A 15,934-nucleotide genomic window follows, 5' to 3' on the forward strand; every position below is an offset into this window, starting at 1 on the left:
TGAGTGTGAACTGAAAGCTCTTAGCAATTTGAAGAACAGTTTTGATGTTACTATCAGACCAGCTGATAAGGGGGGTGGAATTGTAATACTTGATAGAGGAGATGACTTAAGACATGTTGAAAATGCTTAGAGAAAATGTTGCAGAATTTAACATGCAATCAAGTGAGTGATTTTATTGCACATGTAAAACATACTTTAGATGATTTATTGCAATCTAATGTTATAACTGAAGACATATATAGGTTTGTGATAGTTGAATGACCTGCTATACCTATATTGAAAGGTTTACCTAAGATTAATAAGAATCTCCCCCCCCCCCCCCCCCATAGACCAATAGTATCTGCCAGAAGTTGGGTTACTGAGTTCCTCTTCTTATGGGTAGAGAAGAAACTTAATGTTATCTTATGCACCAGTAGTGATAAATGACACTTCCTGTTTCTTACGATCTCTGAGTGATTCTTATGAATCTATAAATGGTCATGAAAGTTACATATTTGTGACTTTAGATGTTAATAATCTATTTACTGTGATTCCAAATTCTTATGGAATCACAGCTGTTAAAGATTTCATTCTAACCCATGCAACATTTAATGAAAATAAAGTTACACAGATATGTGCTTTTCTTGAATTGATCTTAGCAATAATTTATTTATGTTTTATGATCAATATTATTGGCAGAGAGATGGTGTAGCCATGGGTACCCCCTGTGCCAATACCTATGCCAACTTGGTGTTGGCACAGTCAGAGGCTACCCATGTTCTATCTAGCACTTGTCCATGGAAGGCAAGTTTGAAAATATACCATAGTTTTGTGGATGACATATTTATTTTATGGAGTGGTACAACTGAAGAATTATTGTTGTTTGTTTGATACTTGGAAAACACAACAGATTTCTCACATTTTACTGTGAGTTATTTTGCTAAATCAACAGATTTTTTTAGATATGAAAATTTATTTGTGTGTTAAATAAAGTTTTAACCGGTCATGGTAGCTCCAGTAGGTATTTTTTATCAATTATTAAAGTCAATCATCTTCTATTAATATTGTGGCATCATCTTTGGTGATGGTAGGCATCTATCAGCCTGTGACACATAGTCCAAGAGCTCCACAATGTTTCTCTTCATATAGTCTTGGGAGGTACATCTCAGGTTATTTAGACCTACATGGACTATGAGAGAGTCATATTGGTACCTGTGGTGCAGTAATTTGAATACATGTGTAACTCGGTGGGCCCTGATAGGCAATTGACTGTTATTTTATCCTTGTCCAGCCCTGTGAGTGGGGTATCAGTATGTTGTGTAATGGTGCTTCCTTTGACTAGAGTCCTGGGTAGTGTATTGGCTTGACATATAGACTTGGTAGTTGAGGCTGCAGTGAGTGTGGGTGTATATGGAGTGTTAAGTGTTGTTTCTGTTGATTTTTTTCAGCTTTGCTGAGGATACGTTTTGCAGGAGGAATGTCTAGGAGGTCTTTGGAGTTTATCAAGACTGCATTTAAGTGCCTCAGCATAAGTAGGTCTATGTGTGGGGTGCATACTTCATGTGATTGATGTAGCGTGTGTGTTTCTGATAACCAGATTGTTATTATGACTGTTTGTATGTGAGAGTTTTGCCTCCAGGCACATTGTGTATATAGATCTCATGCATACTGTGTTTGTTTCTTTGAGGATTAAATGGTTCTTGGTGAACATCTGACAATTGTTACCTTGTCTTAAGATACCCATATCCACCAAACTGGCTGCAGAGAAATTGGGAAATTGCATAGTCATGACATCAGGTCCTTTAATGGGTGAGTTACACAAGTGGGGTGCACAAAAGGTTAATGGTGGGACGACTAACGGTGCTCTTGGGCTTAGAGACTAGACCAGGCTACATAATACTAAATTCAAGGGCCAGTGCTCCTTAACACACAAAGTAACTGCTACACACTCACTGAGCTACTGGTACAATTTCAGAGGTGGTTTTATAGGGACAATTTGGTTTCTAGGTGTTTGCATCTATACAGGGCCCTACTCACTACCACTATGCAATGAGCAATGACGTGCAAATGCAATTAATGTATATGTTTCATAATTTATTTTTATTTTACAAGAGATTTGTCAATGATATTTTTATGCTCCTGGGTAGTACAATAGATGAATTAAAACAATTTAATTCCTATAAAGCCCAGAATGTAGGCTTTTTACCATTTAAGAAAATGTATTTGACCAAAAACACGGAATTTTTAGATATAGCTATACAAAAGGAACTAGATGGGACAACTAATACTATGGTGTACGAAAAAACTTTAAAAGAACACCTATTTACGTAGGACCAGCATGCATCCTGAGTTTATGTTCATAGGACAAATATTTAGGTTATCAAGACTAACCACCTAGGATAATATTTTAGAAAATCAGTTATGTGAGATATTCCAAGACCTATAAGCAGGGAGGATATAAAGAGCAAGTTATTAAAGAGCAAAAGGAAAATGTAATTTGTGAACACAATGGAAAAGGGTGGCCTGTCTTTTCTGAAAAATGTCAGAATAACAAAAAATTCTAATGGAGATGTCAAATTAATGTTAACCCATAACAGACTAATATGGTAAAAGAAATTATTAAGAGATACTAACACATCTTACAGAGTTGGATGGATTAAAAATATTGTTTCTGATACCCCTCTTTTTAGTATAAGATGTCACAGAACTTAAAGAATAAAATATGTTATAAAAAACAAAACAGCAGACGTTAAGTAATATTAGGTTTAGGCATAGACAAAGTACTTTTTACTGTACTAAATGCCAGTTTTGTAAACATATTTAACATTTTATAACTCTCTTGGATTATATTTCACTGCATTGCCGACTGATTACATTGGCATACAGTACGTCGACCACAAATTGTCAATGCTCAATAGACTAAGGATAACAAGCACACAAAAAATGTTTTATGCAGGGGGCCAACCCCAGATGCTTCCCCATAACCTCTACTAATAATATATATACCAACTCTGAGATGGCAAAACAGTGGGGAAAGGGTAACTCCCACTCCCCACTGTGTAGCAATCTCCTAAGCAAATGCTGGGATCCTGTAATGAGTTGGCAGTTCAATAAAACAAGCTTCCCTCCTTAAATGTATAATGTACCAAATATATGATGAAACATACTGAACCCGCCCCATTGCACACAAAGATTTTGTTTGTAAGAGTTTTGCAGACATCTAGTTTATATTCCACTACGTATACTACGCAACTCATATTATATCGGTAAAACAAATTGAAAACTGAAAGAACATACAGATGATCAGATATCTGAGATCAGTAAACATCAACATATTAATGAAATGGGAAATTCTCATTATTTTAATTTTGCTGTATTACAAATAATTCATGAGAGAATAAGGAATGGGGATACGGTTGTGGAAACTGAGAATGCAGAGTGTAAATGAATAAACCTGTTCTGTGCTAATAAACAACTTGTGTTAAATGGATATGTTACAATTAAAGATGTGCTGAAAACAAGACAGCACTGGGAGTGATGCCGCAATGGCCAGGTGTTTTTTAATGTGTCATAGAATCTTTGTTTATTTTAAATCTGATTAATTTTTATTTATGAAAGCCTGTTTTCATAATTTATTAAATTTTTCTCAGCTGGTCATTTGTCAACTTTTTTTTTTTTTTTTTAAGTTTTGGAATTTTTAGCAGTTTGGATTTACTTGCTGTATACCTCCTGTTGTGTTACATTGAAGAACAAGCTGGGTATATTCACAGGTCACATGACAGAACTCTTGAAATGGGTGCTTGGCAGTACCAAAGTTCTGAAGGACAGGAACAAAGCCACTTCAGAGAGGAGGTGCAGAAACAACCTAAAGAACCAAAGTCTCCCCTCAGCAGCAAGGAGTGGGAGTGACATTTACAGGTATACAATGTAGTCAAGACGGTTCAAAAAAAAACAAAAGCCTACCAGGGTAGTAATGGGGCTGCAGGGTAAGTGATATAACTAGAGATGAGGGTATTTAAACTTCTAGACAATCAAAGAAAGGAGAAAAAAGATGGAAACTGACATGCAAGCATTAATCCTGACAGGGTGTGCATTACTAGGGAAATAGTGGACTGCCCAAGGTCAGTGGAGGGCTGTGTTATTTCCCATACAATACGCACCCTAGAAGGCATTATTGCAGTTATATAATGGGCAATCTATTAAACTGTTTTGTATTTGTTTAGTTTTTCTTAGTATATAAATCGTTTTATATTTCTAATGTAAAATAATTCCTCCTCCGAATATTTCAGACTTAATGTAGCATATGTAATTGATGTTTGAGGAGGCATTTTACATCCAAAATATAAGCTGTGTAAGTATTTAATGTCCACATACACACACACGCACACGCACACGCACACGCACACGCACACGCACACGCACACGCACACGCACACACACACGCACACGCACACACACACACACACACACACACACACACACACACACACACACACACACACACACACACACACACACACACACATTAATGAGCCTAGCAATTACTGTTACTTTCTTGACTGGTTTCTTATTGTGATTAAATGAATGAAAAAAAAACATTAATTGTAAGGCATTGTAACCCCATTCCCCTTGATGCCACCCAACTGTCCCTAATTTTGTTTTTTTTTCTGTCTATCTCTCTCTCTAAAAAAATGATTTCCTTTTAAGCCAATGAAGTCAGACATTACCGTTTCATACTACACATTGCTTAGAAAATGTTGGTCATTATATTTAAATGTCGGCCTTTTGTCTTTACCCCTAGACATCACTAGTTTTGTCCAAGGTAAGAGCAATACAGTTGAGAGATGTGCACTCAGTGTCTTCCTCTCTCTCTACGTCTGTGATCAGTATTTCTCTTGCATGTGCACGCGCGCACACATACACACACACACATACACACACACACACACACACACACACACACACACACACACACACACACACACACACACACACACACACACACACACACACAGACACACTTTGTTGTTTTCATTAAAAAACAAGGCAACATGTAGTTAATATAAAAGAATGGCAGTCATTTGCTTTTTTCTTTCTGAGATTAATGGCAGTTTAATATGCTGCTGTGAAGCCAGAGACTTGCTTTTCTCGAGATATCTGGACATTAATACCCTGTTGGAGAACATTTGTTGTATGTTTGGCCCATTACCTAAGGCTGTATAAAAGAATGACGGAGCAAGGTGATGAATATGCTTAACGTGGGAATATGAGAAGAAGATGAAGAAGGGGACATGGCATGAAGGCTGAAGGTATAATCTTCAGAGTGAACACTGGAAAGTACTTTTTCTAACAAAACGTCATGCCTACATAGAACAGATTTAAAGAAGGGGTCATGTTCTATAAGACTGTACGATGCCATCAAGGGTGTTTGAAATAGGAGGTGGACAAGAAGAAACTGTATGGATGGGGCAGCTATGAACTGCAAGCTACACAAAATGGCAGACCAAAAGGCAATCATTTTTGCGGCAAAGCCATTATATAATGTAATGCAGCAATAGCCACACTATTCAATTGTGTAAAGAATTTCATATAGGATTGAGACATTGGTTTATTTAGTTTAAAAAGTCTTCTGTGCAACAATCCGAATATTCTATTCATTAATGACATACTATGGAAGTTGAACATTTTGTTAAAGCTTGACTTGCTAAAAGACAACCCATCACATCCCGTATTGCAAACTCAGAATGCTGTATCATATTCAGTGACCTCAAAGTTTGTTAAAGATAAGTGTGGGGGTGCAGCGGGTATCCATCTAGCACTGAGTGCGTGGGAATAACTTTCCCTCTTATAAAATATATATTTTAGTCTCACAGTTCAGTTTTTGTCAAAGTGCCATTTCAGCGAAATAGCTTTGTTGAATACTCTGCAATCAAAAGTTTCTGGAGGACTGAACTACATCCCAGTTCCTTTCAGAAGTGGACATGATTAACAATTTACATATGCTGTAATTTTCCTCTGTGGGAGAAGCTAAATACCGTAAATAATTTACGATGAGTTCTGAACCACTACAAGGCATAGATACAACAATCAAATTTATTGCCAAGTAAAATATTTACAATGAAGTCCCAGTTTTATATTCAAGTTTAATCAGAGTTTTGTCAGAATACATTCCATTTCTGCTTCTAGGATCTTAATGTTCTCATTTATTCGTTACATTTGTTGGCCAGAGGGTTCCACTGAGTTAGGGGCCCTTTTAAGGAGAAGATGAGTGGTACACAATCAGTAAAACAAGAAAACATAAATTGTACAGTGAATCTGCATACAAAGAGTAAGAAATAGAACTGCTATCAGCTAGAAACATCATATTAATTTATTAAATGATGTACACACAGTTATACTGTTAATCTTAAATAATCTATGCATTAGAGACTTCTTTTTAAATTCTAAAACTTTGGGCATTTACTAGGTAGGATGTGTGATGTGATAAGTGATGTGTATAATTCTCTGTCATATCCAGGTCATGGGCTAGTTTTTTTTTTTTTTTTTTAGATATGCTGCAGTGTTGTAGCATTTCAGTGCATGTTTTAGCATAGAATTACAGATTTCTAACTACAGAATAACAATTGTCAGTTTGCATGTAATATAGTATTCTTACAATCAGATATTTCTCCTCCGAAGATTAAATAAAACAATTAAATCATAGATCTCTATCAAGATCAAATGAACTTTCAGGGTGTTGATGGTGTCATCAGTTTCACTGCTTACTCAAGCTACGTGGACCAGATGTCCACTAGCCCCTGGTAATTCTAAAGAGAACAAGTAGAGCAACAGAATCCATACATCAGTGCAAAATGATGGCTGTGTTATTTTTCAGCACCATTTCAGTGTGATGACTATAATTTCTCATTATATGGTAAACAGTATTGTACTGCAGGACAGCAATAAACTCTGTGAAACAGTGGTTGTACCACACTAATAAGAAACAACAACATAGAGAGCGAGAGAATTTCAGTGCATTATATGCCTTTAAATAAGCTGAATATCTTGCTGAAAAGGAAATGCTATTAAAGGTTTTTTTAATGGTGAAAGACATTCCTTGATGACAGCTCTGTTTAAATGTTTTAAAGACAAGCAGCTTGCATTACTTACTTCCTATGGGTTCTCCATTAATCTTCCAAGTGATCTTTGGTTTTGGCTTCCCTTCTACCTCACATCCCAGCCGTACGGTTTCACCAATCCCATAAACTCCATTTTCTGGCTTCTTTATCCAGTAAGGAGCAGCTGAGGGATAATATCAGCAGTCAGCAAAAATACAAACAATGAACAGCAACACAAGTCATTACTATAGTTTCACAGCTGTCGTGGTAATCATATCTTAAAATTAACAAAAGCATGTATGCTACAGAAAAAGGCTGGAAGAAAAAGCAGCAGTAAATGAAGGAAAATAAAAAATCTAATCTTTACCAATCATTATTCTAGCCTATAAACTACAGAAAACAAATCTTAGTCAGTGCATAAAAATGCCCCAGTTAAGGCCCACACATACTAACAGCTATAGCTTAGCAGTAATTATATCCCATTTTTTTTAAACACAGATTGTAAGAAGAACAAGCAAATCACCTACTTCCTGCCTTTCCATATACACTAGAGTTTACATTTAGATGGGCAGCATACCTCTCAGCTGCTCAGATTTTCACAGAATATCCAGATTTTTGCTTATATTTTTGGTCTGCTCCTCATAAAAGGTTTGGTTTTCTGGTAAAGGATTGAAGTCCAGAAATAATGACATAAATCTTTATCAGACTTTATACCATTCATAAAATGCAGGCTAATCCAGATCTGTTATTCTATTCATTTTCTAAGATTATAAGAGCTATACTTAAAAACTGTCCCTATTTTGGGGCCTTTGTCCCCATTATTTATGACTTTGTCCAGATGTCTTGCACTAACAAGTTGACAGGTAGCTTCTGCTCTATCAACAAACACTGTCAGTGGCCCATCATAGCTAGCTGTCACATGGCTGAATCCACACTCAGTTTAATGCTGGATTAGCTGTATTGGCTCATCTTCTCCTGTTCAGCTCCATTCACTTGCCACAAATGCATTGATTTCTTGTGCTTATCTGTACTTTCAGTCATCAGCAATTTCCAAGCAAATCACATGTTAGAGCTACATATCTATAATCCTAGTTGTCCCACTAACAAAGGAAAAGGGTGTCCACAAACATCTCTGGTTCAGTTCACATCGAGGCCCCAGATGCTCTTTTAAGGAGGCAGGAGCTAGTGTGGTTGGTCAGATATTCTGCCTTAAATAGGAAGAGATGCCTTGTTTCTCATGGTGTAGGCCAGGAGACAGCTATAACTGTGCATCTCAGTCAGGAAACGGAGCGGCTAGCATAACAGTGTATATGTGTCTTATGTAATTTTGCTTTCCCTGTCTGTGTGTGTGGGGCCTGGCTCCTATATGTCAAAAATGTATCCTCCTTTCCATTCATATAAAGAAATAGCTATCAAGATTTTTCCATATCCCAACACCTACCAGCAAGGCGATCTGAGGTTCCTTTTCATGATAAAAAAAGGAAGCTCTCACCCTAATGTGTACTGCTGGAAGACCGCAAACAAATGGCATGAGGAATATGAGGGCCAGCTAAGGACTCTATGCAGTAGCTTGGTGTAGACTATAAAAAAAAAAAAAAAAAAAAAAAAATATATATATATATAGATATATGTATGTATATATATATATATATATATATATATATATATATATATATATATATATATATATATCTCTATATATATATATATATATATATATATATATAGATATATATATATATATATAGATATATATATATATATATATATATATATATCTCTCTCTCTCTCTCTCTCTATATATATATATATATATAAAAAAACAGAAACAGTGGTGCCCAAAAAGTCAAAAATGAGAAAAATAATGCCCTTCCGCGTGGAACTGCCAAAATTCAAAATCGAAAAGTACTCACAGAAAACTTCTGGTGAAGGAGGCCCAGCTACAAAGTTGTTAAAAATCTAGTCCATCAACAGGCATGATAGGCGTGGTCCTGTAAGTAATCCAAAGGAAACAGCAGCAGCATAAAGTATCATTCAACAGCTAATCCAACAACAAACAAAGTCAGCGTGGTCATGAAGTAGGTCCAAAGTTCACAAACACAGGATTCATGAAATGTGAAGCCAAAGGAGGTCAAAACCAGTAAAAAAAGCAAATGAGTTTATTAAATGAGTAAGCGCTTTTGCGGATCTACCATCCGCTTCATCAGACTAAAACCAAATGAGTTTGAAAACAGCTTATATAACTTCTGAAAATCATGTGATCAATCTAGCAGTCAGCTGATTGAATCAAACTCCTTGTCATAGAAAATTTTAAGTTATACACAGAGATAAAATCAATGTTCCTACATTGATGTTATAATGCAACTAAAAATACTAAAAGCACTTTAAAACAACACACAATAGCAAATTTAAAATGTACAAGTATATGCAGAAAATATTTAAAAGCCTTATATGTAGAAACAGACAAATATGCAAACATATAAAAGCTCCAAATATATAATGATTTTACTCTTTATAACAAAAACAAAAACAGCAATCTTTCCCAAGAAGAAAAAGAAGCTTTGTTCAGCTTAAAAAACAACGTCCATATTACCATCTGTCCTGCTGACAAAGGAGGCCCGGTAGTAGTTATGGACTCCAGTTATTACAACATCAGAATGACAGAAATGCTAACTAGTGAAGCATATGAAACCATTCCAAAGGACACTATGGATGAAATAATACAGAACATCAATAACAACCTAATTGACTGTAGAGACCTCAACATAATATCAGAGGAATTGCTGAATTTCTTCACAGTAAGGAGTCCTCTAGTACCTGTTATCCATGGATTACCTAAGGTGCACAAAAATCCAGTTGCCCCTGATTTAAGGCCCATTGTATCAGGTTCAGGTTGGTCAACTGAACCCTTATCTGTTTACTTAGAACATGAACTCAAAAAAGTTCTGAGTAATTACACTTACATTTTGAAAGATACAGAACAGTTCTTGGTCGACTTGTTTCAGTATTCACATCACAAACCAGACATGAATGACATCTATTTAGTCACGATGGATGTAGTTTCTTTATTCACTTGTATACCGAATCATGAAGGCATTGACTGTCTGAAATCACTACTAGGTGAACTGGTGAATTATGATCCTCAGAAAATTGATTTTCTATGCTTACTTTTGGAACTCACACTCGAAAACAATGTCTTTCTCTATGATGGCAAATATTATAGACAGAAAAAAGGTGTAGCGATGGGCACAAGCTGTGCAAACAGCTATGCGAACTTAGTGATGGTCACATGGGAACTCACCCATATACTTAACCAGCCCAAAATAACATTCTATCGAAGGTTTGTAGATGACCTGTTTTTTCTATGGAAAGGTTCACAGGAAGAACTCATAACACTTGTAGGAAACATCAACAAAGAGGAATGTTTTCTGAAGTTTACATTGAACTACTCATTGAACAGTGTCGACTATTTAGATACTACAATATACAAAAAGGAAGGTAGACTGTCTACTAAGGTATATCGCAAACCTTGCTACACCCCAGCATTCTTACACAGAACGAGCATGCATAACCCTACTATTTTTGGCAATATTATCAAGGGTCAGGCTATGAGGCTATCAAGGCTCTCATGTGAAGACACATCCTTTCACAAAGAATTAAAACAACTTGAGACTGGCCTCATTAACAGGGGCTACAGTAAACATGACATTTCTAGGGTTTACTCTAATATGAATAACTATAGGCAAGCGAGAGCAAAACCTTATTTCTCTGAAAGCAGCTCGCAAAGGTGCAAGAGAAATACAAACAACAAACCTTCTAGACAAGCCATCATTCTTCCTTATTCTAACAACATCTCCACTGCAGAGCATGCCATAGCAATGCATTGGAACATATTGATGGCAGACAAAAATATTGCTGAGATCATTGGAACTCATCCATCGTTTATATATAGTAACAAGGTCAACCTCAAGAGATCACTTTGCTACAGAACAGAAAACAGGAGAATGCTTCCTCATACCTCTAACTTTGAGGGCACTAAAAAATGTGGCAAATGCCAACAATGCCACCTCATAGATGAGTCACGATTTTTCAAACACCCTGAAACGGGTGTACTATGGGAACTCAGGAACAGCAGCTCATGCCATACCAGGAATGTTGTTTATGTGGCTCACTGTCTCTCATGTCATTGTTTTTATGTTGGCAAGACCAACAGATCATTGAGAGAACGCATTAGAGATCATTGTTATTGTTACAACAGGAAAGAAGATTATAGTGCATTAGCCAAACATATGCTAACTAAAGGGACAGATCATACATTTCTCTTTCAGGTTCTACATATTCAACAAGAATCAGAAAGACTGGGTGATACAGTGAATCTCACAGAACAAGCAGAAGTCAAATGGATACTTAGACTTTCTGCTCACAAAGGCATGGGTCTCAATGACACAGTGTCCCTGAAACCACATCTAAAAGGGCGTAAAATTAAATGACTTTGACATCTGTGAGAGAAACAACAATTTGATATTTAACATTCATGTGTTCAGTTCTACATGTTTTCATGCATTATGCACTGTTTTGACTGTGATTTCTATTTCTGATTCTTTGCATTTAGTGCCTGCATTTATAGCTATACCAGCGTAGTTATCCATTCACTTATTGAATGTTTGTTTGTGGTCAAATAAAATGCATAGTTACTTTGAACACAATATACATAATTATACCCCTATTTACACAATGACTTTTTGGTGCACTCGTATAGTTGCACATCTGTTCACTCCAGTACACAAGGTTTGAAAGTATTTTGTGTATTCATTTTTACTTACTGCCCTATTTGGAGCTTTTATATGTTTGCATATTTGTCTGTTTCTACATATAAGGCTTTTAAATATTTTCTGCATATACTTGTACATTTTAAATTTGCTATTGTGTGTTGTTTTAAAGTGCTTTTAGTATTTTTAGTTGCATTATAACATCAATGTAGGAACATTGATTTTATCTCTGTGTATAACTTTAAATTTTCTATGACAAGGAGTTTGATTCAATCAGCTGACTGCTAGATTGATCACATGATTTTCAGAAGTTATATAAGCTGTTTTCAAACTCATTTGGTTTTAGTCTGATGAAGCGGATGGTAGATCCGCCAAAGCGCTACTCATTTAATAAACTCATTTGCTTTTTACTGGTTTTGACCTCCTTTGGCTTCACATTTCATGAATCCTGTGTTTGTGAACTTTGGACCTACTTCATGACCACGCTGACTTTGTTTGTTGTTGGATTAGCTGTTGAATGATACTTTATGCTGCTGCTGTTTCCTTTGGATTACTTACAGGACCACGCCTATCATGCCTGTTGATGGACTAGATTTTTAACAACTTTGTAGCTGGGCCTCCTTCACCAGAAGTTTTCTGTGAGTACTTTTCAATTTTGAATTTTGGCAGTTCCACGCGGAAGGGCATTATTTTTCTCATATATATATATATATATATCTATCTATCTATCTATCTATCTATCTATCTATCTATATATATATATATATATACATATACATATACACACACACACACACACACACACACACACACACACACACACACACACACACACACTAACACACACTAACACACACTAACACACACTAACACACACTAACACACACTAACACACACACACACGCACACACACACACACTTTTGAATAACAGTTTTATTGCTGTCATAGAAACAAATCAGCAAAAACAGAACTTTACCAGTACATGTACTTTTTTCTTTCACTAGCATTCTTTTTAAGCAATTATGATCACCATTACTTACACTCGACTCTGAAGCCACTGGCCTCGTGTTCCAGCAGTATAGTACAGTACTATGCCCAGGTCAAACCAACCCATATTATCATTTACATCATTCTGTCATATTGTGCACCATCCTTCACATCACGATTGCTGAATGATGTGCTGGAGTGAAAGCAGATGCAGTAGTAGGTGTACGTGTTGGTATGAGGTTGGCCCCTGGGCAATATGTTCTTCATATTGATCAATGCTGCTGTAACCTAAGCTATATGAATTGTGCATAGGATATAACAGCCAGCCAGCTTCCAAAGCTTCAGGGCACCTTTCATGAACCCAAACCGTTAATCAGCTTGAGATGAGCTGACTAAAAGATAGGTTTGGGCACCAAGCCCTTCTGAGCTTTTATGACAACTGAGAGAGGGAAGCTGACACCTGAGAGAGCATTGCTAGGAGCAATAAAAAATAAATATCCACATCCTTGGATAAAAAAAAAACTACCAAAAACAAAGTGGGTGGAAGGAGAGAGTGGCTACTGTAGCAGTGATCATTCAAACATCTAGTGTTATGGTAAGTTTACTTACACAACTATACTATGTTCTTTAACATGATTACTGCTGCAGTAGCCTAACTTATATGGGTTGATTACCACAGCTTAGAACAACTGAGAGGAGGACAATGGCCCTAGCAAAGCCTGACCTAGGCCTAGAGAAGTAATCTAGTTAGTAGCGCAGAGGGCCAAGTTGCTGTTTTTAGAATATTTCTAGAGTCCACCCTTTTCCAAAAAGCCATAGATGAAACCTAAGCCCTGGTGGATTGTGCCTTGACCCAGCCTGGAATAGTTTTGCTGTGGTGAGAACAGCAAAAGGTAATAGCTTGAGGTTGGCATTTGGAAATAGTCTGCAATGAACAAGTGATCAGAAGTTCTGAAAGATTTTGTTCTGTCAAGACAGTACCTGAGTTGTCTGTGGACATCCAAGCTATGAAGTATCCTTTCTTCCTTATTTTGGGGTTCATGAAAGAAGACAGGGAAAAGGATAGTCCGGCTTAAAGTAAACTTGTATACCACTTTAGGCATAAAAGAAGAATTAGCCCTAAAGGAAGTCCTGTCTCTCAAGGAAACCCTCTTCTGTCAGAGGTCAAAACAACCAGCAAAACTGTTTTCCATATTAAGAACCAGCCATATGAGCTGGTTTAAATGGAGCAAGTGTTAGCATCTGTAACACAAAATTAAGATCCCAAGGAGGAGCCAGTGGTTTTCTTGGAGGGCACTTATACAAAATGCCTTTCAACAACATTTTGACATGGGAATGCCTTGTAAGAAGGGGATCCATGGGCAGAGATGCTGAAATGGCCAACAAGTGAACCTTGACAGAGGAGTAAGACAGGCCATAGGAAAGTAACTTACACAGATATAAAAAAAAACGAGAAACACTAACCATAAATGGGTGCTGGTTATCTTGTTGGCACCAAGTAGAAAACCTTTTCCCTTTGCTAATTTATTATTTTCTAATAGCAGGCTTTCTTACCTCCATTAGTGCCTGATGCACATTCTCAGTAAAAAGGTGCCTAAAGGGAATTAAGACCCGATTATCCAGGCAGGCAATTGAAGCTGATTGGGGTTGGGGGTGGATAAAATATCCCTGATCTTGTGTGAGTAGATCTAGTCTGTTAAGAAGTTTGTGGCAATTGCCCCTGCCCATTTCCAAAAGAAGGCATAACTACTGTTGCCTGTACCAGAAGGAAACCACCACAATGATCTTGGTGGAATCCATCTGAATCTTCAGAAGTAACTTGGATATCAGTGGAAAGGTTGGAAAAGCATACAGGAACAGTCCTGTCAAAGGAAAAGAAAAGGCATCTGTCTTCAGTCCTTTTTGCATGGAGCCCTAGGGCAGAATTGTGCCAGCTCACTGTTCAATGAGGTGGCAAAAAAGGTCTACTTGAGAAACTCCTCACAGATGGATCAAATCTTGGAAGACCTCCTGATCCAGCTTCCATTTGTAAGGGTCAGCCTTTGTCCTGCTAAACCTCTCTGCCACATAAATGGGCTCTTATAGAATGTAGGAAGCCTGCAAAGTGAGACTGGCTAGTCTGCCTAGGGGTAGTACCTGATTTCCCCTTGCTTATGTCCCGTATCACTGTGGTATTGCACATAACAACTTGAAGTGGTCCTGGGTACAAAAGGTGACTGAGGAAGTTGAGTGCCTTGATAAGAGAAATCATCCATTTTACATTTATGTGCTTGTGTTTGTCTTTGTTGTCCCAGATACCTTTTAGTTTCACCCCCCCCCCCCCCTTGACACTGCTTCCCAAACAAAGTCCAAGGCATCTGTAGTGATTAACTGCTTTGGAGTAGAAGGGGAGAAATGGACAACTGGATGCAGGGATATTTGATATCTTCAACTGATTTCTCTTCTCACAAATCCCAGAAATGGAATCCCAAATGGTAGTGGGTGTTGGTATTGGGGCCAAGGAGACTTGAGACACTATTTTATCTTTCTTATATGGAGTCTTGGCAGAGGTGCCATGAGATGCAGAACCTTAAGGTATTTCCCAGCAGTGACTGGTGTCTGAGAGGAAAACCCCTTGAACAGGTTTTAAATATGGATGTATTTTCTTGTGGAAGAAAAAATCTTTATGCTGAGGTGTCTAGCAGACATCACAAGAACACAACCCTGTGTGATGCAGTCAGAAATTCTCTTGGAATCCCAGCCTGCAAAGGAGATCTCTCACCTAAGTGAGAGATTCCTGACTTCTTAAAAACACTCTGCAAAGATAAGCAAGAAATCTAAATATGGAAAAATGTGGATGCCCTGTAACCTGGAACATGTTATAACTGGAGATGGGTACTTTGTGAACACTCTAGGAAGTTGATAGCCCAAAGAGAAAGCAGACAACTGATAGTCTGATTTAGACAGACAAAACCGTAAGAAATATCTGAAGTCTGGATGGATAGGAATGCAATGTTAAGGATCTTTGGGAGATGAAACATTTACAAGAAGGGGCTTGGGAGATGAACCATTTACAGGCTGCCTGTGTCCATTAGAGACATAAGTGCAAAACCAGGGATGAA

The 15,934-nt window shown here is 37.2% G+C and overlaps 1 protein-coding gene across 5 annotated transcripts in view; it reads right to left on the bottom strand.

Moving 5' to 3' along the window:
* Positions 1–15,934, bottom strand: part of L1CAM (L1 cell adhesion molecule) — a 2,005,704-nt gene that overhangs the window by 542,865 nt on the left and 1,446,905 nt on the right. For all 5 annotated transcript variants that reach the window (XM_044080361.1, XM_044080360.1, XM_044080358.1 and 2 more), the window contains one exon: positions 7,129–7,260. In XM_044080361.1, coding sequence (XP_043936296.1) covers positions 7,129–7,260 — 132 coding nt within the window. The remainder of the gene's footprint in view (positions 1–7,128; positions 7,261–15,934) is intronic.

Source organism: Protopterus annectens, chromosome 8.part0 (assembly GCF_019279795.1).
Source record: "Protopterus annectens isolate FY-2018-M chromosome 8.part0, PAN1.0, whole genome shotgun sequence".
Lineage (NCBI taxonomy): Eukaryota > Metazoa > Chordata > Ceratodontiformes > Protopteridae > Protopterus > Protopterus annectens.